This window comes from Salmo salar, chromosome 03 (assembly GCF_965601325.2).
Source record: "Salmo salar chromosome 03, fSalSal1, whole genome shotgun sequence".
In the NCBI taxonomy this organism is placed as follows: domain Eukaryota; kingdom Metazoa; phylum Chordata; class Actinopteri; order Salmoniformes; family Salmonidae; genus Salmo; species Salmo salar.
The window spans coordinates 81,817,054-81,842,694 of NC_138293.1; the positions used below are offsets into that span (position 1 = coordinate 81,817,054).

General features: G+C 45.6%; 1 protein-coding gene across 1 annotated transcript; it reads right to left on the reverse strand.

The window, feature by feature from the left end:
* Positions 1–1,396: 1,396 nt before the first annotated feature.
* LOC106601773 (voltage-dependent calcium channel gamma-4 subunit) lies at positions 1,397–25,281 on the reverse strand. Its single transcript, XM_014194126.3, has 4 exons — positions 24,766–25,281; positions 5,443–5,526; positions 4,413–4,553; positions 1,397–3,974 (listed from the first exon to the last, which is right to left on the reverse strand). Exons 1-4 carry the CDS (start codon positions 24,986–24,988, stop codon positions 3,439–3,441), a joined length of 984 nt encoding a protein of 327 aa, XP_014049601.1. The 5' UTR covers positions 24,989–25,281; the 3' UTR covers positions 1,397–3,438.
* Between the last annotated feature and the right edge of the window lie 360 nt (positions 25,282–25,641).

The following is a 25,641-nucleotide window of genomic DNA, read 5'->3' on the forward strand; positions in this document are numbered from 1 at the left end:
ACGTTCATCACTCTACAGAAGGGAACAGGAATGTGTTCAGTGTATTAAATGGTATCCCAGACAGGAACAATGGTATCCACCTCGATGAATAAAAAGCATGACCGATGCAACAAACTATCAAAGTATTTTTCCGTCATCACATCTTGATATATTATTCTATTAAAAGATGTGATGTGAATTCAGCCATACTCTATACATGGTTTGTGTTGGCTTGACTTTTGTATACACATTTTCACATTTCAAACCACCACACGTTTGTTTCCAATTGTAACAGATGAGTAAGAACAGAGTTATAACTACTCTCAATGGTCCCACAATGATATCAGCATTTCCTGTTTACGGTGGCCCCTCAGGGACAAACATCCACTTTGAAATCCCCCGCCCATAGTCCAGTTCTCTGCCTCACAACAATGGCAATAAAGCAGTGAATCCTTGAATCTCCAGACCTCAAGGGGTTGAACTGTAGAAGCTATAATGGAATATTTCCTGAGAAACCAAAATGAAAGAGAAGTTTGGAGGACAAGGATGCCATGGATGACTGGAGCTCCAGGTTACAGATGTGGATTGTCGCAAGGCCTCTCGAGAGATGGCTCACTTTTTTTTCTCCCAACCTTCAGATCGACTTCAGGCAGACTGTCACGTCCTGACCATGGTAAGCTGTTATTTTCTATGGTAGAGTAGGTCAGGGCGTGACAGGGGGGTTTATTCTATGTGTCTATGGCGGCTCTGGTGCAGTACCCAGAACCTTATCATCCAGCGCATCCTCCAGTAGAGGAGGCGGCTCTGGTTCGGGGCGTAACCCCCGCTCCGCCCACTGATCCCTCTGCTTCTGTGCCACCGGACCGCAGATCATCGCCGGAGGTTCTGGGCTGCAGGCCGCCGCTGGAGGTTCTGGGCTGCAGGCCGCCGCTGGAGGTTCTGGGCTGTAGGCCGCCGCTGGATATCCTGGACCGAGAAGGTGAACTGGAGACCAGGAGCGCTGAGCTGGCACCACCCTTCCTGGCTGAATGCTCAACCTAGCACAGCGAATGCGGGGCGCGGGCACAGATCGCACCGGGCTGTGAATGCGCACTGGCGACACAGTGCGCATCACCGCATAACACGGTGCTTGCTTCTTCACTCGCTCCCCATGGTAAGCACGGGGAGTTGGCTCAGGTCTCCACCCTGACTCTGCCAAACTCCCCGTGTGCCCCCCCCCCCCCAGCCTGACTCCCGGGTCCTCTCCTTTCGACGATCGTGACACAGACAGACAGACAGACAGACAGACAGACAGACAGACAGACAGACAGACAGACAGACAGACAGACAGACAGACAGACAGACAGACAGACAGACAGACAGACAGACAGACAGACAGACAGACAGACAGACAGACAGACAGACAGACAGCGACAGACAGGCAGACAGACAGACAGACAGACAGACAGGTAGCCTTTCAGCCACTTCATTCTCTGTCAGTCCTCGATCCTTATCCAACCACCGGCCTGGCTGTTGAAAAGCTGAAAGAAGTCCTGTGCTCTCTCAATTCCTGGGCGAGTCGGCTTTTGTTAGCTGCTCTTTTCCTGTGACCAGTGCCCCCACAATGTCAAATCTCAGTAGGGTTTTAGATTAGAACACTGAAGGAAGGGGACTGACATAGAAATAAATAATGATTGCAGAATGTCCATAGGTGTTCCACTGACATCATCAGGTCGGCCATATTGGACTGGACTCTACGGGGACTGAGCAGTAGGAATGATCTTTGACACTGAGATGATATGAGATAAGATGGGGATGAATTGAGATTGCTATAGGATGAAGGGTATCAGAGATAAGTTTTAAGACAGCTGGTTAGACTTAGCAGTTATGGATGAAATGTCATCAATCCAGTATCAATTTAAAAACATACACTGAGTGTACCAAATATTAGTAACACCTTCCTAATAGCAAGTTCCACCACCTTTTGCCCTTTTGAACAGCCTCAATTCGTCAGGGCATGGACTCTAACAGGTGTCGAAAGCATTCCACAGGGATGCTGGCTCATGTTGACTCCAATACTTTCCACAGTTGTCAAGTTGGCTGGATGTCCTTTGGGTGGTGGACCATTCTTGATACACACTGGAAACGGTTGAGCATGAAAAACCCAGCAGCATTGCAGTTCTTGACACAAACCGGTTCACCTGGCACCTACTACCATACCCTGTTCAAAGACACTTTTGTATTGCCCATTCACCCTCTTGAGTGGCACACATACACAATCCATGTCTCAATTGTCTCAAGCCATAAATCCTTAACCTCTCCCCTTCATCTACACTGATTGAAGTGGATTTAACAAGCAACATCAATAAGGGATCATAGCTTTCACCTGGATTCACCTGGTCAGTGTATGTCATGGAAAGAGCAGGTGTTCTTAATGTGTTGTACATTCAGTGTATGCACATTCAAAGGTTCTATTTCTCTTTTAAACTTGAAAATGTACAACAACACATTCTTAATCCGGAAATTAGCAGTCGTTTGGATGTGTTTTTTTGTTTATAACAGATGGTCATTTAATCATAGAAGTGTCTAGAATTAAATGACTATGGTTGCAGGGAAAAAAAAGGGGCATGATATAACATAACTCTAACCCTAACCTTAACCCTCACCTTAACCAAACCTTAACCTAACTACAACCAATTAAGTTTAACATGGGTTCGCTGGTCAGTCATGTCCCTTTAGTTTTTCCCAGATACAAATGAATGGCTTTGTTGAGAACTCAATCCTTGGATTTTATTTCTCTATTAAACTGACAGTGACACACAGTAAGGCTGGACAGCAGTAGCTACTAACAGATGTAACAGAGACACAGAGCTCTACTCCAGTAGGCTATACAGTAGCATGCACAGGTGACAGAGGGCTTCACGTTGGACAATACATTTAGTTGAACTACGTTCGATACTTAAAGCAGGTAAAATAGTGTAAAATGTTGTACATTGAACAATTCACTCAACAGTTTCCCAACACACACTGGCAATCAAAATGCATCAACAAGAGGACGTTCCACTCTCTTCTCTTTTACGCAGTTCAAGGACACATTTTAAAGGGAATGGTTTTCTTGTATGTAGTGTACGACACAAACAATGATAGTGACTAGTCTGTTGCAGTCAAAAAGCACAAAGGAACACTATGAAAGAAGCAAGCACTCTTTATGTCCAGTGACCCTTAGAAACCATGTCACGGGCAACATTTTCTAACCTTATATCTCTGTCCATGTCCTCAGTCCTCGTCCTCATGTTGTTTTTCACTGAGGAGGGACTTTGTCTTTTCACTGGCTCCGTCTTTCCCTAGAACCACGGACTCTGACTCTGATTCTCCAGTGTGACGGGCTACCATGGGGTCCTCCATCCCCAAAGGCCCACCTCCATCCTCCATCCACATCAGGGGGGCCTCCTCACTCCACCGGCCCGTCTAAAGCTCTCCTCACACGGGCGTGGTCCGCCGGTTGACCCCGTCCTTCAGGTCATTGGGAAAGCAGTTGTGCAACTGCAGGAAATCGCCTGAGCCGTGCTCGGGGCTGTATGCGTTCTCCGTCACGCCCCCTTTCAGACCCCCCTCACGGGTCAACGTGTACATGGTCAATTCTCCCAACGGCCCCGTTGCCGAGGTCCCACCCTTCAGCCTCGCCGGCGAGTTCTCCTGCGAAGCGTCAGAGGAGCGCGAGCTGGAGTGGGACGTCCGCCGGCGGAAGCGGTAACTGGGTATACGTGAGTAGGGTGAGGAGGAGGACATGGAGCGGATGAAGTCACGGCGAGCGTGGAAGCGGACCTCCTTGTTCTTCTCGATGTAGATGTTGACAGTCAGGACGGCCACCATCTCAGCCACGATGAAGGACAGAGCTCCGAAGTAGAAGGACCAGCCGTAGCTGTAGGTGTTCTTCTTGTCCTCGTCGCGCTTGTCACTGGGGTCGCCGGCATTGCTGGAGATGTAGACAATGATGCCAATGATGTTACTCAGGCCTGAGAGAGAAAGAGTTATAGAAAGACAGAAACACAGAGAGAGAGTGTATATGAGGGAGACACCGAAACAGAGACAGAGAGAGACAGAACATCAGACAATCTCTCAGCCCATTGGTTTTCCTCTCAGGCTTCAGCCCTGACTTGAGGAGCATGTAATCAAACCTCTGGATAATACTAGTCATCAGTCAGAGATCCCAGGACACATCTTCTCTCTGGTCTGATAAGTAATGAACAGTCTTAATGATCGGTGCCACTTCTCTACATGACTGACCTCCCCAGCCCTAACACACTGCTCTAATGTATGTAGAGGACAGCTCATGGCCTTCTCAGCCTGCGCTGTGAATGGACTTCACAATTCAGACCGAGCACAGGTAACTGATGAGCATGTGTGTGTGTGTGCATGCGTGTGTGTCAGGCCCTAAAGGGGGCGTGGCTTGCCTGCTGCTACGAACAGGATGCCGGCGCTAAGCAGGATGCTGTTCCTGTTGCTATAGATACGTCCCACGGCCAAACACAGCCCCCCCAGCATCAACAGACAGGTGCTGAGGATAGGAAACACACTGGACGCCCGCACAATACCTGGAGTAGAGAGAGGTATGGTTAGTCACACACACACACACTCCGGCACGATTAATAGTCAGAGGAAAAACTCCCTGCAGCTTTTTTCTGTACACACTGAGTGCTACTGTGGGTATTAGATATTGAATAAAATCACTCTTTAAAGTCTAACGTCTTGGGGGAATATAAGAAAAAATACCCATAACTTTATATGACGAGCAGTAACAACAGTTAGGATTACTACACACACAGTCACAAGGTCTGAACATTTATTAGAAGAGAAGTGGAGAAGAGAAGTGAAGTGAAGAGAAGGACTGGAGAGAAGAGAAGAGAGGAGAAGAGAGCAGAAGAGAAAAGAAGTGAAGAGAAGAGGAGAGGAGAGAAGAGAGGAGAAGAGAGGAGGAGAAGAGAGGAGAAGAGAGGAGAAGTGAAGAGAAGAGAAGAGGAGAGGAGAAGAGAGGAGAGGAGAAGAGAGGAGAAGAGAGGAGAAGTGAAGAGAAGAGGAGAGGAGAAGAGAGGAGAAGAGAGGAGAAGAGAGGAGAAGAGAGGAGAAGACAGGAGAAGAGGAGAGGAGAAGAGAGGAGAAGTGAAGAGAAAATGAGAGGGGAGAGGAGAAAAGAGGAGAAGAGAGGAGAAGAGAGGAGAAGTGAAGAGAAGAGGAGAGGGGAGAGGAGAAGAGAGGAGAGGAGAAGAGAGGAGAAGAGAGGAGAAGTGAAGAGAAGAGGAGAGGAGAAGAGAGGAGAAGACAGGAGAAGAGAGGAGAAGTGAAGAGAAAAGGAGAGGGGAGAGGAGAAGTGAAGAGAAGAGGAGAGGGGAGAGGAGAAGAGAGGAGAAGAGAGGAGAAGAGAGGAGAAGAGAAAATAAGTGAAGAGGAGAGAAGTCAAGAAGAGAAGAGACAATGACCACTCACGCAGGAGGTATTCTGAGCTGTCTGTGTCATAGTCGTTATCATCTGGGAAATGGTTGATACGGTAACAGCTCCGTACGTTAATCCCTGCAGGACATTGAAAGAAACATTGCATTGAATTTACACACAGTGACTGAAACAGCTGAGGAACAGACCTCAGTTATTTTCTTACACCGTCAATCAAATCAAATCAAATGTATTTATAAAGCCCTTTTTACATCAGCAGATGTCACAAAAAGCTCATACAGAAACCCAGCCTAAAACCCCAAACAGCAAGCAAAGTAGATGTAGAAGCATGGTGGCTAGGAAAAACGCCCTAGAAAGGCCGGAACCTAGTAAGAAACCTAAAGAGGAACCAGGCTCTGAGGGGTAAACAGTCCTCTTCTGGCTGTGCCAGGTGGAGATTATAAGAGCAAATGGCAATTAAGGCTAGATCGTTCTTCAGTCACAATGGTTGTAGAGGGTGCAACAGGTCAGCACATCTTCAGTAAATGTTAGTTGGATTTTCCTAGCCGAGCATTCCGAGGTCAAGACAGTAGGTGCAGTAGAGAGAGAGCGGAAGAGAGAGGGAGAGAGCGGAAGAGGGAGGGAGGGAGGGAGGGAGGGAGGGAGGGAGGGAGGGAGGGAGGGAGGGAGGGAGGGAGGGAGGGAGGGAGGGAGGGAGGGAGGGAGGGAGGGAGGGAGGGAGGGCGAGAGAGAGAGAGAGGGTCGAAAACAGTAGGTCCGGGACAAGGTAGCACGGCTGGTGAACAGGTCAGGGTTTCATAGCCACAGGCAAAAAGGCAGAAACTGGAGCAGCAGCATGACTAGGTGGACTGGGGACAGCCAGGAGTCATCAGGCCAGGTAGGCCTGGGGCATGGTTCTAGGGCTCAGGTCCTCAGAGAGAGGTAGAGTGAGAGTGAGAGGGAGAGGCAGATTGAGAGATAGAGAGAGAGGCAGATTGAGAGATAGAGAGAGAGAGAGAGAGAGAGAGAGACAGACAGAGAGACAGAGAGAGAGAGAGAGAGAGACAGAGAGAGAGAGAGACAGACAGACAGACAGACAGACAGACAGACAGACAGACAGACAGACAGACAGACAGACAGACAGACAGACAGACAGACAGACAGACAGACAGACAGACAGACAGACAGACAGACAGACAGACAGACAGACAGACAGACAGACAGAGAGAGGGAGAGGGAGAGAGAGATGTAAGAATTAGAAGGAGCATACTTAAGTTGACACAGGAAACCAAATAAGACAGGAGAATTTCACCAGATAGGACAGACTGACCCTAGCCCCCCAGCACATAGACTAATGCAGAATATACACAGGAGGCTGAGACAGGGGGGGTCAGTGAATATGATCACATTTGGGGATCTAGTCAAGATTGTAGCAGCCGTGTTTAGCACTAACTGAAGTTTATTTAGTGCTTTATCCGGGTAGCCGGAGAGTACAGCATTGCAGTAGTCTAATCTAGAATATATATCGTGAAAACAATAGTGGTCCTACAATGGAACCTTGACGAACACTGAAACCTACAATTGATTTGTCAGAGGACAAACCATCCACAGAGACTAACTGATATCTTTCTGACAGATAAGATCTAAACCAGGCTTTGGCATTTTCAGGAGAGGCTTCATTACTGCCACTTTTAGTGACTTTGATATACATTATGTTCAACATAGGAGGGCCAAGCACAGGAAGTAGCTCTTTCAGTAGTTTAGTTGGAATAGGGTCCAGTACAGTGACGTGCATTCATGGCTGCCATTTTTTTTTTCAATTCGCAACAGGCTGAATGTATTTCACAAGAGAAAGCATCCGAGCAAAACAGAGTCTCTCTGCTTCTCTACGTGTAGGTTGTCTATCTGATGCTGTCTGGTCCAAACCAATATGACATCTTTGCCTCCCGTAGCATTGAATCCAAGGGAAGCCAGCAAGCATCTGGCCTCCACTGACAAAAAAAAGTATACAAAACTAGCCAATCATTGTTGAGCTAAACTGAGCGACCTCAGCTGTGCATGGTCCAGGTGCATTAAATAAAAGTGTTAACTCCTATCAAATACCATTGAGAGCATATGTAATTGACAGAAAAACTTTAATTGTTGCATCTTGTTGTGTTGTTTTCCTCCGGTAGCTAGCTAGCCAGCTAGTTAAAATTGGCCCTTTCTTAAATTAGCCATGGATGGAGATAGGGATTTGGAGTTTGGTTTTACTTAATTCTCTGTTGCTAATGATTAAAAGGATGGAAGTTCAATATGTAGCTAGATGTAGAAGGCTAATGTTAACTAGCTAATGTTGCCCATAAATGGAAGTTAGGCTAGTGAGCAAGTATTTTAGCCAGGTAGCCTAGGACAACAAAAAATAGCGTGTACTGTATGACAGAGCGCTAAGCCGTTTCGTGAACATGAAAGAGAGGAGGATGGCATTGGAGTTTCTCTACAAGTAGGGTGAGTCAACATGTTTTTCTACTTGCACGAACGCTCACACAGAAATCAGAACCATGAACAGCCGCATCATATTTAGATTACGTTGATTGGACTAAATTGTTTTGGTATCTTTTAGTTGTCACTGTATTAGACTAAGCAGAGGTGATTTGATGATGTTGAAATATTGAAGTTGAAATGGTGCTGGAATACTGGAGGCAGCTTCTGTTTTCTTTGTGACTTGCGGTAACTCTCTGTGGTTCTAAATCAATAGTTGTTTAATAGTCTGAAAATGTCAGAAAGATTAACTTTCTTGACTATGCTGTAGGTTATGTTCCTGTACATGAAATATGCTTTGTGGACTTCACTGGACAGAAGTTGCTTCCTCAGTGATTTTACCCATGCACTGCTTCTGGTCCAGTCGGCAGCTGGAAGGTTAAGAGGCCATGACTATTTTCGTGAATGTGTCGAGAGATACAGGATAAAGAAACTTGAGTGTCACCATTGATCCTAGGTCCTGGCAGTTCAGTGCAGACTCAGGACAAGTGAGTTTTGGAGAAATAGGCAGATTCAAAGAGGAGTCCGTAATATGCATTCTAATGATCATGATCTTTTCATCTAAGAAGTTAATGAATTCCTCACTGCTGAAGTGAAGGCCACCCTCTCTTGGGGAATGCTGCTATTTAGTTAGCTTTGCAACAATATCAAAAATACATGTTGGATGGTTGTTATTCTCCTCAATCAGGTTGGAAAAGTAGGCTGATTGAGCAGCAGTGAGGGCTCTTCAGTATTGCACGGTACTGTCTATATTTACACACAGTGTGTGAAAAAGCTGAGGAACTGACCCCGGTTCATTTCTTACACATTAGACTAATACAGTACTTGAAGATAAGGGCACCAGAGGGACAATATAAAAGAATAGAAACTGGCATCTCATTTAAAAAATGTATTGCCTTCCTGCTATTGAAAAGCTCTAGACTCTCATAACTTAGTGATGAATAGCACTCCATCTTATATTCATCCACTATAACAAGCTGTTTAACACTGAGATATTCATCCACTATAACAAGCTGTTTAACACTGAGATATTCATCCACTATAACAAGCTGTTTAACACTGAGATATTATCCACTATAACAAGCTGTTTAACACTGAGATATTCATCCACTATAACAAACTGTTTAACACTGAGATATTCATCCACTATAACAAGCTGTTTAACACTGAGATATTCATCCATTATAACAAACTGTTTAACACTGAGATATTCATCCACTATAACAAGCTGTTTAACACTGAGATATTCATCCACTATAACAAGCTGTTTAACACTGAGATATTCATCCACTATAACAAGCTGGTTAACACTGAGATATTCATCCATTATAACAAGCTGGTTAACACTGAGATATTCATTCATTATAACAAGCTGGTTAACACTGAGATATGAAGCTCATGGAGAGCTTGTTCAACTGAACTGCATCTCCTCCTTGGCGGCAGAATACATTATTCCATTACTCCCCCTCTTGGTTCGTTACACTGGTGTCAGAAGTGGGATTGGGAGGAAATGGAAAAGAATGTGAGGAATGGTTTGTCCTCAGACCTAGATGGACCCATGTGTGTGTTCAAAGCGACAAGGTGATGTTTGTCTCACCTCAACCCATTACCTTCTCCCTATATTGGCTTTGGATAAAGCAGCAAGCAGCCGATGAGAACCTCATCTAAGGTGAGGTGAGGCAATGGTTATTGGTTCTGGCTTTCAAAAAGGTGCAGTCAATGCCCTGCATCTCTCTGGGGCTTGCAAATTAAGATTCCAGCTCATTGCACATCACGTAAATCGTGGGCCACCACAAACCCAATTTGAGTTAGATGCTGGAGGAACAACACACACTGATATTACACCACAGTGTGATTAAGAATGCATTACCCAGAGGTACTTCGTGCATTTCAGTGCATGTCCAAATTCATCTGAGGTGAATCCCTGATTGGTTGAGCTCAGGGAAAACAAACACCTTATTGGAACAACAAAGGAGTGGGCTCTCTGATGGTTTTAAGTACCTGTCTGAGTGTGTGTGTGTGTGTGTGTGTGTGTGTGTGTGTGTGTGTGTGTGTGTGTGTGTGTGTGTGTGTGTGTGTGTGTGTGTGTGTGTGTGTGTATGGGAGTCTGTGTGTGTGTGTGTGTGTGTGTGTGTGTGTGTGTGTGTGTGTGTGTGTGTGTGTGTGTGTGTGTGTGTGTGTGTGTGTGTGTGTGTGTGTGTGTGTGTGTGTGTGTGTGTGTGTGTATGGGAGTCTGTGTGTGTGTGTGTGTGTGTGTGTGTGTGTGTGTGTGTGTGTGTGTGTGTGTGTGTGTGTGTGTGTGTGTGTGTGTGTGTGTGTGTGTGTGTGTGTGTGTGTGTTGGGTAGGGGAGAGACCTATTGCTGTAATATTGTCTGGGTCTGTACACACTCAGGGGAGGGAGGGAGGGAGGGAGGGAGGGAGGGAGGGAGGGAGGGAGGGAGGGAGGGAGGGAGGGAGGGAGGGAGGGAGGGTGAGGAGGAGGGAAGAGGGAGGGAGGGAAGAGGAGGGAGGAGAAGGTTAATGGATACATAGTGTTGTTGTGGTATTGCTGTTCAGCCAATTCAATCATAAATAGACTACTTACCATCTCTGCCTTGGGCTGGACTGGACTGGACTGGACTGTACCTGAGTTTATTTGCAGTGGTGAGCACAGCCAGCACTCAGCAGTGTCACTGTCAACAGTTACTGTGGTGTGTGTGTTTGTGTGTTTGTGCTTGTGTGCTTGCTGCATGTGTGCACTCGTGTCTTGAACGAATGTTGTAAGATTCCATGGACAAACCCTTTAACTATAGTGTTGTTATTATTTATTTCCTTATTTCCTCCCTCAGATCCCTAATGGCTGAACACCAGTGACAGTGACAGTTTCCTCCCGACTGTATAAAAGCCTTATTAGGTGAGTAACCACCAAGGAGGAACCTAACAGCTAGTCAGAGGCCCAGGAGACCCTCTCTGTACACCCAGGGTGACTCACAGAGCAGGGGCCTTGAGACACACACATAGCCATTAACTGGGTCTGCTGTTTAATAAGGACCGTAAAATCATAGTCTGTCTGTATGTAAAGTGTTTTATTTGCCAAATAAACACCTCATGTAACTGATAATTCTCCCGAAGAAGAGCATCGTTACCCAGTAGCTACCCAGTAGCGGTGCGTGGGTAAAATCCCTGGGGAAGCCCCCCCTGCCAAAAAATGCCAAATTACCACATATATGTTGTGATAATTGCATTGTTTGCTCTATAACCTGTTAGTTAATGTGCCTTGCGACCATGATACACTATACTGTATATACAAAAGTATGTGGACACCCCTTCAAATGACTGGATTCGGCTATTTCAGCCACAACCGTTGCTGACAAGTCAGTTTGTCAAATTTCTGCCCTGCTAGAACTGCCGCGGTCAACTGTAAGTGCTGTTATGGTAAAGTGGAAATGTCAAGGAACAACAATGGCTCAGCCGCGAAGTGGTAGGCCACACAAAATCACAGAACGGAACTGCGGAGTGCTGAAGCATGTAGCGTGTAAAAATCATCTATCATCAGTTGCAACACTCACTATCGAGTTCCAAACTGCCTCTGAAAGCAACGGCAGTACATGAACTGTTAGTCGGGAGCTACCTGCCTGACTGCCTAGTGCCAACTGTAAAGTTTGGTGGAGGAGGAATAATGGTCTGGGGCTGTTATTCATGGTTCAGGCCCCTTAGTTCCAGTGAGGGGAAATCTTAACTCTACAGCATACAATCACATTCTAGACAACTCCGACTTTGTGGCAACAGTTTGGGGAAGGCCCTTTCCTGTTCATTATGATAATGCCCCTGTGTACAAAGCAAGGTCCATACAGAAATAGCTTGTCGAGATCGGTGTGGAAGAACTTGACTGGCCTGCACAGAGCCCTGTCATGCACAGAGCCCTCACCTTTGGGAAGAATTGAAACGCTGACTGCGAGCCAGGCCTAATCGCCCAACATCAGTGCCCAACCTCACTAATGCTCTTGTGGCTGAATGGAAGCAAGTCCCCACAGCAATGTTCCAACATCTAGTGGAAAGCCTTCCCAGAAGAGTGGAGGCTGTTAAATCAGCAAAAGGGGGACCAACTCCATATTAATGCCCATGATTTTGGAATGAGATGTTCGACGAGCAGGTGTCCACATACTTTTGGTCATATAGGTTTAAAGGCAGAGACAATAAGAAGACAGAGTAGCAGAATAAATTCAACCACACCTTCGTTTCATCACAAAACCGGAGAGCGACCTCTGTCCAGTGAAGTCCACAAAGCATACTGCATGTAACAAACAGTTACATGGCCTACAGCATAGTCAAGAAAGTTAATGTTTCCGACATTTTCAGACTTCTAAATAACTATTGATTTAGAACGACAGAGAGTTACCCCAAGTCACAAAGAAAACAGAAGCTGCCTCCAGTATTCCAGCACCATTTCAACTTCAACATTTCAACATCATCATATCACCTCTGCTTAGTCTAATACAGTGACAACTAAAAGATACCAAAACAATTTAGTCCAATCAACATAATCTAAATAAGATGTCGCAGCCCATGGTTCTGATTTCTCGCTGTGTGTGTGTGTGTGTGTGTCACGTCCTGACCAGTAATAGGGGTTATTTGTTATTGTAGTTTGGTCAGGACGTGGCAGAGGGTATTTGTTTCATGTGGTTCGGGGTGGTGGTTTGTTTAGTAGGGTATTTTATTTATGTATTCCGGGGGTTTTTGGGCACTGTTATATGTTAGTGTATTTCTATGTTCTGTCTAGTCTTTTGTATTTCTATGTTTTGTTAATTGGGGTTGGACTCTCAATTGGAGGCAGGTGTTTTCTAGTTGCCTCTGATTGAGAGTCCTATATATAGGTATGTGTTTGTTGAGTACGTTGTGGGAGATTGTTCTGTGTATAGCCTTGTGCCTTACCAGCCTGTGAATAGTCGTTGTGGTTTCTTTGTGTACGTGTTTATTTTGGTTCTCCTTCTTCACCAAATAAAAGAAGAGTGCACATATTCCTGCTGCGTTTTGGTCCACTTTATCCGACGACAACCGTTACTGTGTGTGTGTGTGTTTATTTAAGTGGAAAAAACATGTTGACTCACCCTACTTGTAGAGAAATGCCAATGCCATCCTCCTCTCTTTCATGTTGACAAAACGGTCTATGACTCCGTCATACAGTACACGCTTTTAGTTTTTGTTGTCCTAGGCTACCTGGCTAAAATGCTTGCTTTCTAGACTAACTTCCTTTCATGGGCAACGTTAGCTAGTTAACATTAGCCTTCTACATCTAGCTACATATTGAATGTCCATCTCTCAGTCCAGGGGCACAATGTATGAATTAATGGTTGGATCAGAATTGCCTTCATAATCATTGGCCAGAAAGGAGAATTAAGTAAAACCTTAAGTCCAAATCCCTTTCTCCATCCATGGTTAATTTAGGAAAGGGCCAATTTTAGGTAGCTAGCCACTGAAGGACAACAACACAATGAGATGCAACAATTAAAGCTGTTTCTGTCAATGACGTATGCTCTCAATGCGATTTGATAGGAGTGGAGCCAAATCCAAACTGGCTTCTTTTGACACTCAGTTTAACTCAACGCTGATTGACTATTTTCTACTTTTTTTGTCAAGGGAGACCAGATGCTCGCTGGCTTCCCTTGTCTTCAATGCGACGGGCGGCAACAATGTCATCCTCTTTATGACCAGACCGCATCAGCTAGATGGCCTGCACATAGAGAAACAGAGAGGTGCTGTTTCACTCAGATTCTTTCTCTGGTGAGATACATTCAGCCTCTTGCGAATTGAAGGGAAATTACGAAAACACCGAGAGACGAAAGATAAATAATTTAATGTTTTCTTAATTTTGGGGGAAGCCTGGCTTCTCTTGGCATCCATGAATACACACCACTGTCATTACCAAGACTGTTATTCTCATCTGTGTTTTGTTCTTCCTAACAGAAGAGAGTTTGGACATGACAATGACATTGCTAGAATGGACGTAATGGGTGAGCAGTCATTTATTTATGTCCAGCATTTCCCCTCTCTTGCCTCTTCCCTCCTCACCCATCTCATCTCATCCCATACCCCTCCTCCCTCCCCCAGAGCATCTCACTCAGACCCCAGCTCACAGTGTGTGTGTGTGTGTGTGTGTGTGTGTGTGTGTGTGTGTGTGTGTGTGTGTGTGTGTGTGTGTGTGTGTGTGTGTGTGTGTGTGTGTGTGTGTGTGTGTGTGTGTGTGTGTGTGTGTGTGTGTGTGTGTGTGTGTGTGTGTGAGAGAGAGAGCAAGAAAGAGACAGACAGACAGACAGACAGACAGACAGACAGACAGACAGACAGACAGACAGACAGACAGACAGACAGACAGACAGACAGACAGACAGACAGACAGACAGACAGACAGACAGACAGACAGACAGACAGACAGACAGACAGACAGACAGACAGACAGACAGACAGACAGACAGACAGACAGACAGACAGACAGACAGACAGACAGACAGTGTGAGAGAGAGACCAGTCCCTGAGGCCTTCCTGGGAGACCACCGCTGGGCACATCCTCTCCATGGCAACACCAGTTCTGTTCCAACAGCCTGATTTCCATAATGTCTCTAAGGATGCCTTTGACATCTTCATTGTGCTTTAGTACAGCTGGCAATCACTGACAGCCAGTCACATGACTCCCTGTCAACAGCCCCCCTAACCCCCAACACACACACACACCTGTTGTTTACGAAGCATGTGTCAAATACATTTTAATTTGAAACACAAAACACAGATATTACATAATGTCCCCCCCACACACACACACATGCCCTGTGAGTGAAACAGCTATCACAGCACATCATTGCTGTGGGTGACAGGGTGATGTACTTTGCCATTATTGTGAATTAGCTCAGTCAATAACGCGAGATCCTCAGTGGAATAGACCAATCGCATTACAGTATCACAGCATCATATCCTACACTCTCTCAGCTCTCCCTGGTGTCTACCTGCCTTTTTCCTCAAGACATATCATCTCTCCAGTTGAATATTTTAATGGGCAGATTAATTAAGGAAACTCTCAAAATGAACATCAATACATATATCTATAATATACTGCTCAAAAAAATAAAGGGAACACTTAAACAACACATCCTAGATCTGAATGAAAGAGAAAATCTTATTAAATACTTTTTTCTTTACATAGTTGAATGTGCTGACAACAAAATCACACAAAAAGAATCAATGGAAATCCAATTTATCAACCCATGGAGGTCTGGATTTGGAGTCACACTCAAAATTAAAGTGGAAAATCAAACTACAGGCTGATCCAACTTTGATGTAATGTCCTTAAAACAAGTCAAAATGAGGCTCAGTAGTGTGTGTGGCCTCCACGTGCCTGTATGACCTCCCTACAACGCCTGGGCATGCTCCTGATGAGGTGGCGGATGGTCTCCTGAGGGATCTCCTCCCAGACCTGGACTAAAGCATCCGCCAACTCCTGGACAGTCTGTGGTGCAACGTGGCGTTGGTGGATGGAGCGAGACATGATGTCCCAGATGTGCTCAATTGGATTCAGGTCTGGGGAACGGGTGGGCCAGTCCATAGCATCAATGCCTTCCTCTTGCAGGAACTGCTGACACACTCCAGCCACATGAGGTCTAGCATTGTCTTGCATCAGGAGGAACCCAGGGCCAACCGCACCAGCATATGGTCTCACAAGAGGTCTGAGGATCTCATCTCGGTACCTAATGGCAGTCAGGCTACCTCTGGCGAGCACAGGGAGGGCTGTGCGGCCCCCCAAAGAAATGCCACCCCACACCATGAATGACCCACCGCCAAACCAGTCATGCTGGAGGATGTTGCAGGCAGCAGAACGTTCTCCACGGCGTCTCCAGACTCTGTCACGTCTGTCACATGTGCTCAGTGTGAACCTGCTTTCATCTGTGAAGAGCACAGGGCGCCAGTGGCGAATTTGCCAATCTTGGTGTTCTCTGGCAAATGCCAAACGTCCTGCACGGTGTTGGGCTGTAAGCACAACCCCCACCTGTGGACGTCGGCCCCTCATACCACCCTCATGGAGTCTGTTTCTGACCGTTTGAGCAGACACATGCACATTTGTGGCCTGCTGGAGGTCATTTTGCAGGGCTCTGGCAGTGCTTCTCCTGCTCCTCCTTGCACAAAGGCGGAGGTAGCGGTCCTGCTGCTGGGTTGTTGCCCTCCTACGGCCTCCTCCACGTCTCCTGATGTACTGGCCTGTCTCCTGGTAGTGCCTCCATGCTCTGGACACTACGCTGACAGACACAGCAAACCTTCTTGCCACAGCTCGCATTGATGTGCCATCCTGGATGAGCTGCACTACCTGAGCCACTTGTGTGGGTTGTAGACTCCGTCTCATGCTAACACTAGAGTGAAAGCACCGCCAGCATTCAAAAGTGACCAAAACACCAGCCAGGAAGCATAGGAACTGAGAAGTGGTCTGTGGTCCCCACCTGCAGAACCACTCCTTTATTGGGGGTGTCTTGCTAATTGCCTATAATTTCCACCTGTTGTCTATTCCATTTGCACAACAGCATGTGAAATGTATTGTCAATCAGTATTGCTTCCTAAGTGGACAGTTTGATTTCACAGAAGTGTGATTGACTTGGAGTTACATTGTGTTGTTTAAGTGTTCCCTTAATTTTTTTGAGCAGTGTATATAGTATAGACACATCATTAATACAGCCTGGGGGCTATAATGTAATGGTACATGAGGTGGCTGTATAGTACAGGCAGTGAATGTAAGGCAGAGTCCCAAATGTCACCTTATTTCCTTTATAGTACACTACTACGCTACTTTCAACCAGGGACCATATGGCTCTTGTCAAAAGTAATGCACTATATAGGGAATAGGGTGCAATTTGTGACTCAGCATTACATTTACTGACTGTACTATACAGCTGTATAGTATACCATTACATCATGAAAAGGGGCCAGTGAGGCTGTGGGTTGGAGTCTATCAGGGGGAGTAATCTGGTTTTATAGAGCTGTAAACAGATAGGACACTGTTCCCCAGCCTATAAAACAACCAGCCACTGTTCCCTGGTCCTCTCAGGTGGTAGCATAGAAATGTAATTACTAGAAGGGACAATTATTCTGTGATGGGTGGTCCAGCTCCCAGCGGCCATATTAATCTGTTTCTATGGTGGTATAGCCAGCTGGGAGTGCTGAAGGCTGGGATCGCTAGGGGTGCGACTTAATAGTGCAGACTGGCTTCCTCTCCTTGTCTCCTTTCCTTCATCTTCACCAACGTGAATACCGGGGTGCATCTCAATAGACTAAAGGGGCTTTCTCGCCTTGTCTCTTTTCCTGCATCTGCAGTCTGCTACAATGTGATAAAACTGGATAGGTTAAATTCAAGTCGCCTGTAAGGATCCTCCATTTCGCATTCAAACCTGTGTTTTCAGATCAGTACAACTGAATGAGAGGAGGTGAGGATGAGGTGAGGAAGCCACTTTAGACTATTGAGATGCACCCAGCATCTCCATGAAACCAGCCCACCCACATAATAAGCTGGCTCTTAGGTTTCAGCTTCAAAACTAAACATAGGAATAAATGAATCATTCAGTAATGATAGAGTTTGAGTGGCGGTTCACTGATTGAAATGTCACCTGTGTGTAATTTGTAACACATGGAACCAAGCAGCGCTCCACCTGATTTTGTACTCCCTTGGCCTATAGTTAGTCATCAGGGTTCAAATGTTATGGTGTTGTCCCCTTATTGGCTCAATAGACCCCCATATAATCTCAGCAAAAAAATAAATGTCCGTTTTTCAGGACCCTGTCTTTCAAAGATTATTTGTAAAAATCCTAATAACTTCACAGATCTTCATTATAAAGGGTTTAAACACCGTTTCCCATGCTTGTTCAATGAACCATAAACAATTAATGACCATGCACCTGTGGAACGGTCGTTAAGACACTAACAGCTTACAGACGGTAGGCAATTAAGGTCACAGTTATAAAAACTTAGGACACTAAAGAGGCCTTTCTACTGACTCTGAAAAACACCAAAAGAAAAATTCCCAGGGTCCCTGCTCATCTGCGTGAACGTGCCTTAGGCATGCTGCAAGGAGGCATGAGGAATGCAGATGTGGCCAGGGCAATAAATTGCAATGTCTGTACTGTGAGAAGCCTAAGACAGCGCTACAGGGAGACAGGACGGACAGCTGATCGTCCTCGCAGTGGCAGACCATGTGTAACAACACCTGCACAGGATCGGTACATCCGAACATCACACCTGCGGGACAGGTACACAATGGCAACAACCACTACCCGAGTTACACCTGGAATGCACAATCCCTCCATCAGTGCTCAGACTGTCCGCAATAGGCTGAGAGAGGCTGGACTGGGGGCTGTAGGCCTGTTGTAAGACAGATCCTCACCAGACATCACCGGCAACAACGTCGCCTATGGGCACAAACCCACCGTCACTGGACCGGACAGGACCGGTAAAAACTGCTCTTCACTGACGAGTGGCGGTTTTGTCTCACCAGGGGTGATGGTCGGATTTGCGTTTATCGTCGAAGGAATGAGTGTTACACCGAGGCCTGTACTCTGGAGCGGGATCGATTTGGAGGTGGAGAGTCCGTCATGGTCTGGGGCGGTGTGTCACAGCATCATCAGACAGCTTGTTGTCATTGCAGGCAATCTCAACGCTGTGCAATACAGGGAAGACATCATCCTCCCTCATATGGTACCCTTCCTGCAGGCTCATCCTGACATGACGTCCAGCATGACAATGCCACCAGCCATACTGCTTGTTCTGTGTGTGATTTCCTGCCTGACAGGAATGTCAGTATTCTGCCATGGCCAACGAAGAGCCCGGATCTCAATCCCATTGAGGACGTCTGGGACCTGTTGGATCGGAGGGTGAGGCCTAGGGCCATTCCCCCCAGAAATGTCCGGGAACTTGCAGGTGCCTTGGTGGAAGAGTGGGGTAACATCTCACAGCAAGAACTGGCAAATCTGGTGCAGTCCATGAGGAGATGCACTGCAGTACTTAATGCGGCTGGTGGCCACACCAGATACTGACTGCTACCTTTGATTTTGACCCCCCCTTTGTTCAGGGACACATTATTCAATTTCTGTTAGTCACATGTCTGTGGAACTTGTTCAGTTTATGTCTCAGTTGTTGAATCTTGTTATGGTCATTCAAATATTTACACGTTAAGTTTTCTGAAAATAAACGCAGTTGACAGTGAGAGGACATTTCTGCTTTTGCTGAGTTTAGAAGGCCAGAAGAAGAGAAGAGAGGTGTAGAAGAGAGAAGAGTATGAGTGAGTGAAGCAAAGAGAAAAGAATAGGAGGAGAAGGGTGGAGAGGGGCAGAGCTGAGGGCAGCATGCAAGAGGAGAGGAGAGGAGAGGAGAGGAGAGGAGAGGAGAGGAGAGGAGAGGAGAGGAGAGGAGAGGAGAGGAGAGGAGAGGAGAGGAGAGGAGAGGAGAGGAGAGGAGAGGAGAGGAGAGGAGAGGAGAGGAGAGGAGAGGAGAGGAGGTGGAAGATGGAGAAGGAAGGAAAAGGTAGAGATGAGAGGAAAACAGAGGAGAGTAGAAAAGTGGCAGTGCTGGTGGAAGTGAGAGCCCGGTGGCTAATTAGCCCCCTTGTGGCCTTTCGGCTGACACATTTTAATTACAGACCTGTGGAGCATGCTGAGAATGCCAAGCGAGATTCAAAATAAGCTAATTACGAGCGCTATAGTGAGAAAGGAGCTGTCCAGTGCTGAAATTAAACTAACAAAAGACAAGGGTTTGATTTCAGCACCGGACAGCTCCTTACTCTCCGCTACAGCTAATAGCATAGATGGCAGGGATGCTGATGGGCGGGGATGCTGGACTTCTGCTGACAAATGTATTCAAAGATTTACGGCACCACACTCTGTGGACAGCGCTCAAGCTCTCTGCTCTGTCTGCGAATGGAACCAGTGACTGGAACCAGTGATTGGAACACAAAGTGCTTGTGGAATAGTGATTTCCAGAGCAGTAAATTATGCATTTCTGAAATTACAATCACAAGGGAATAGAATTAAAGATGGCCATTGACCAATCTGAAGTTAGAATTTGTGTAACAAGCCACTAGGCTACATGCTGCTTTTAAATTTTTATCCCATGCATCTACATGTTGAAAGAATGAACACTTGCTGAGCAGAACCGGGAGAAATGAGCTGTCCAGTGCTGAAATGAAACCTGCACAGAGGCTAATATGAACACATTAGTGGGCTGTGTTCATGCCAATAGCTCTTGCTTATGTGCTGCTTTAATTTCAACACTGGACAGCTCTAGATGCACTCTGCTCAACAAATGCTTACTGTCCCCGTGTTTTAGATGTGTTACAATGTGTTTCTACTGTCTGGTGTCACAACCGCTGACTCCTAGGGAGGCTGCATATCTCACACTTAATGCATGGACCTGGAAATTGGATTGTGAGGTCAGGTGACAAATACCTTTTCGCACTGATTACACTATCAATTGCATTACCCAGAATGCTTTTTCAAGTTTCCAGTTTTCATCACAGATAGAACTAAGAGCCAGATATTTCACCAGATGTATAAATGTGAAGCATCCGGTTGGCATTTCCACTCACTACCAAATATGGTGATGAGAGGAAGCCCCGTGGCCCACATTCTGCTAATTTTCTCATCGATGAAACATTTGTTCTTCATACAGTTTTCTTTTTCCAAACTATAATCTATAACAAACAGAGTGGACTGCGTTTTGTAGACTTTACCCATTGCCAAAGTTTCAAAATATTCCATTGCTTAGATTTAGAAGGAGTGCAAGGGCGAATTGCACACACGAACTTCACCGAGTAGGGATTCCCTAGCAGAAATATGCAAATAAATATTGGAAAGCGCCAATAGGATCTCACTAGCTCGTCCTTGGCTCTGCCCACTATGATTAATTTGCTCCGATGAAAACAACAGACTTTGGTCTATCTTGGGTTAGTAATTAAAACTCTTAGTTTTTATGGTCACAAGTAGGCCTAGGGTGAAATACTTTTCTTGCTTTCTCTTTCCCAACAACGCAGTAATCAAGAAGTAGTGTAAAAAAATAAAATACAAAAGTCAAGTAGAACCAAAACACATGAGAAATAGAAATAAGAAGAACACGAGAAAGTGAGTAAGCTATATACAGTCTCAGTTCCAGGGTCAGTTCCAATACCATATTTACAATGTGCAGCGATACTGGAGTGGTACAGGTAGATATGTATAGGGGTAAGGTGACGAGGCATCAGGATATATGATAAACGGAGTAGCAGCAGAGTATGTGATGGCTATTTTAAGTTACGTATTTATTGTCATGTGCACTAGTACAGTGAATTGACCTTTCTTGCTTGCTCTAAGATCTGGCATGCGTCAACAACGCCTGGGCACAGTCTCTTCCTCTTGTGTTCTTATCTACTGATGATTGTCCCCATGACAACCGAGGGACACTTGTCCACTCAAATGAAGTCTGGTGTGTTGATAGTGGTACAATGATCTGTTAGCCTTGTAATACATTTTGATCTAAATGTCAGAAAGATTGTCTGAATAAATAGCATTTCTAGCCATAATGTACTGTACTGTAGATAGCCTATGTATTCAGATAAAAAGTACTGTAGATAGGTCTATTAATAGTCTATCCAGATATATACAATAACTGTGGAACCTCTGTATATGCAAGAACTGTAGCAAAGAAACATAGCAGTCAAAAATATAGAAATGCTTGTTTGCTTTTTTCCCTTTCCTTGATGACTTCTGGTTTCTGTTTTCTATATATACTTATCGAGCTTCATAATGCTCCATTCAGCTTTCAGCTACATAATAAAAATGAAACTTGGCTAAACTAAACTATCCTAAATAAAAAGACATACAGAGACTGGATTCTCTTTTCAGACTTTTATTTTGCTACATGTGTAAAAATAAAGGTTACAACTAAATCTTGTAAGGAAAAAAAGTGTCTGTCTTGCTTGTCTTTAGGTGACAGAGGTGTGCTGGCTGTACATCTCCCAGCTGTATGTGTTATAGTACACCTGAGGTGGCGCATAACAGCCGCAGCAATAGGCCATGGGCTGGACAGTCGCCCATGTGTATGTCATCTGCATCTGCTCGCTGAAATCATAACACGATGTCTGCACCGACCGGGAGTCGGTTGCACGCGCTCCAGGGGTCTCAATGATCTCGAGGGTCTCTGAGGTCTTGGTAGCCGCTGCGGCGGTGCCACGGTTACCAGAAGACGAGGCGATGGCCGCGGCGAGTCCATTAGCAATGATTGTACCAATGGCAGCAGCGGCGAGGTCACAGTTGATGGCCGAAGCAGTAGTCACGCGGAAATCACCTGAGCCCAGCCGGGTCTCAAGGTTCTGGAGGGCTTGTGGAGCGAGTTTCTCCGGGGGGCTAGTATTGGGAATGGGGCTCCAATCCCCGGCCTCGGGTGGAAGGCTCAGTCCTTGGGCGGTCGCCACGACTCGTTTCAAAAGCTCAGTTAATTCTCGAGACTTCACTCTCTTGTCCATTTCAATTGCCATCTTGATTGACAGGGTCAAGCTGTCAACTAAGTCGGTGTGGGTGTCCATGTCTGATGGATTTATGATGGTTGAAGGACGATGCAGCGCTTTTATAGGTTTTGCTGCGTGGCGTCATAATGGATGCGAACATTTCGTCACACGTTTACATCATTCACACACATCAAACACTGTTATCTTATTTGGTGTCATAGATTTTTTTGTTCCCGTTATGTTTACTACCGTGCTGTATGTTTACACGGGATAGATAGGCTATTTGCAGGGCTGAAAGAAACGACAGGTAATAGGATGTTGAAAAACGGCGGGGATATATTGAAAAATCAACTAGGTTGTCCTAATTAGACTATCATGGCCTGTAATATATTTGATAGCCTACATAACTACTGATGTGTTGAAGAGCTATACCAATCATAGGCCTGCCATCATCCATGCTCATCAAACTTGCTCAGCCTTTCCTTTTCCAGCTGTTCTTTTCCTATAGAAAGCAGCCAGTAGGTGCAATTAAACACTCATGCAGTGACAGCACTGTGTGATAACCACATCAGAGATACTGCACTTCGGCTGCCAAGCCATTTGTAATCTCTGATGGGCCTGTCCATGCCACGCGGAGGGGGCCCGAGTCACGACTTTCAAAAAATGACCTGCATCAGGCGCGTCCATGCGCTCGTGGATGTCTGTGTTGTGGAGCGGACATGGATAGATCAGGAAAGATGAATCATTTGTGTTGAATAGGAGCTGAACACACAGAAACAGACATAGGCCTACCTTTTGGATGACATAAATTGATTATGCCGCCGAAGCCTCGTGTAAAATAACCTGGCTAATCTTGTAAACTTTTCTAGCTTTTTCAAATTGATAGTGTGTTAAAATGTTGTCCATATTTATAATTTCAACAGTGTTGCTTATTAGCAAATACATTCACTATCAGGAGGCCAACATCTTGTATGATGACGAGTTCTGGCTTTAGTCGACGTCAAACATTCTGGCCGCGTAGTTCAGCACCACCGTCAGCATCGAGCGCTCTGCTCTGTCTGCGACTGGAACACAACAAAGTGCTTCTAGAATAGTGACTTCCCGCGCGTATTCTCAAACCATTACTAACAGCATTGAGGTCAGGAGTGACTGTGGGTTGACTGAAGGGACACCTGACTTGCAAATTGAGGTGGTAAGCTCTAAGGTCCCATGAAGATCAGACAACCTTGTCATATAGGCTAGGATAAATCCCAAAGCCTTGGAAAAAACAAAACAAGTACAGGTTAAAGTCAGTGATTTGTTGGACAGCAGTTCCAGCAGCTTTTTTTCACCCACTTAAGCTAAAGCACCTCAAACTGTCATGGAACATGATGCTATTCCAGTAGAGTTTGATACAAGAACCTAAACCTTGAAAACGTCTTAATTCCAATGGTTCTAAAAGGCTGAATGGTAATATAGTGTTGCCCTTGCCTCCGCCTCTGACCAATTAGACTACGAGCCATGTAGGCCTATTGGCTCTGGCCTATACACGACGTATTATCAAAATACTTCACATAAAACTACATTAAGCAAGCATGTCTAGCTATACCTATAAAAAAATATATGCATTTGTACATCTTTAATGGCATAAGAACATCATATTTTACTTTGCTTGGACAATGAGATCTCTGTACAGATTCGTCTTTATTTTTAAAACCTAGTCTCTCATGTTTCCATAGCAATTAGAGAGACGTTGCCAAGCAACACCCTCAAATACAATAAAGACGTGAATGAAGGCAGAGCTCGTCCTGAAGGCAGGACTCATAAAGGTCCTCAGAGCGTCTTTAAGTTTAGGAAACAGCAACAGTGTAGTGAAAATATAAACCAACTTCACTCTGTCAGTGATTTATAAACTTTTTAAACAAGTTTGTTGATAAACTTGTTTTCTCCATTATCTCCCACAATCCACTCATAGAATTATAGCGCCGTTTCTGATAGAAACATATTCCCTGTATTTGAACTAGATCATTCTTACGGCCAACACCTGCTGCGTTTAATGTATTTGTCATGCACATATCACTGCCAAACAGTCCTAATTAAAGACTACCCTATTTACTCTCACCTTGTTTGGCGCGCGTAAAAACGCACCCTTTGACGGCGTTATTAAGTCTCTTCCTCTCTCTTAGTGAAGAGAAGCCAATACAGTTGATAGAAGAAACAAAACAGCCCCTGTATGAGACAGACAATTCTTCCTCCAAATACGTAACATGAAGCCAACTACTTTTCCCTTTTCTGTTTTTAATATATTAGGCTACCCATAAGCACCCTTTCTCCACATGAACTCAACATGACTTCACATTACCAAAGTATAATAGAAAGAGTAACCTATTTCAGCTTGCCTTACCTTCAATACAACAGATTCTCCACAGCCCGGAGTGCGTAAGATCTCCCCTTGCCTTCTTGGGTTGTGACTGGGTGTCATCCGTACTGGCATTGGTTGCGTTGCATATGTATGCCCGTGAGTACAGCCAGTAGTCCGTCCCGACGGCTATGGTCATGAGGCTGAAAGCGGCGAAAGCCCCCACGGTAGCCAGCAGTGTCTGAACCCCACGGTCACACCACGCCATGGCGCTTCATATTATTCAACAGAGCCCCGTCTACACACACCTGGAGAGCGTCACGGCGCGGAGGGTCATCTGGTCACACCGCATGTCCACGCGCTTTGCTCGCTCCTCTCTCCTCTCCAAGGATCTGAGACGTAGGCTACGTGTTGACTATGGGTGACACCGGATCAAAATGTTCACTTGGAGCTGTAGCGCTCACTCCGTGTGACAGCCAGCTTGAGTGATCCGAACAGGAGAGAAATCGGTGTCCACACTGATCTGACGCGCGCAGACAGCCCACATGTTTGGCCATTCATAGTTCCTGAATCGCCTGATATTTAACCCCAGGTAGATTTTATGTTCCTGGTTTGCTCCTGCCCCATATACCAACTTTTATTGGAATCATAACCTGTCAATATCACAGATCTATGGCGAGATGTCACTAGGAAGGGAGGGGCTTCAGAGAATAATGACAGTCCGGTATTGACATCGCTCTCTGTGGTCTACCTCTCAAGCCAGCTCATGTGCCAAAGACATGGAGACTTGAATTACCCTCCTAAATCCCAGATATCTTGCCCAAGATATCACCCAGATACGTGGTGCTTACCAGTGTTGCCTTAGACCTACTCTCACTACTTACCGCTGCCCTCAATGCCACTGTAACGTAAGCCTCTGAA

Excerpts from the sequence above, each read along its gene's own strand:
- LOC106601773 (XM_014194126.3), bottom strand. The coding sequence starts at position 24,988 with ATGGCGTGGTGTGACCGTGGGGTTCAGACACTGCTGGCTACCGTGGGG. Across the intron at positions 5,527-24,765 it reads GAGAATCTGTTGTATTGAAG|GGATTAACGTACGGAGCTGT; the intron begins GTAAGGCAAGCT and ends AATGTCCTGCAG. Across the intron at positions 3,975-4,412 it reads CATCCTGTTCGTAGCAGCAG|GCCTGAGTAACATCATTGGC; the intron begins GCAAGCCACGCC and ends TTTCTCTCTCAG.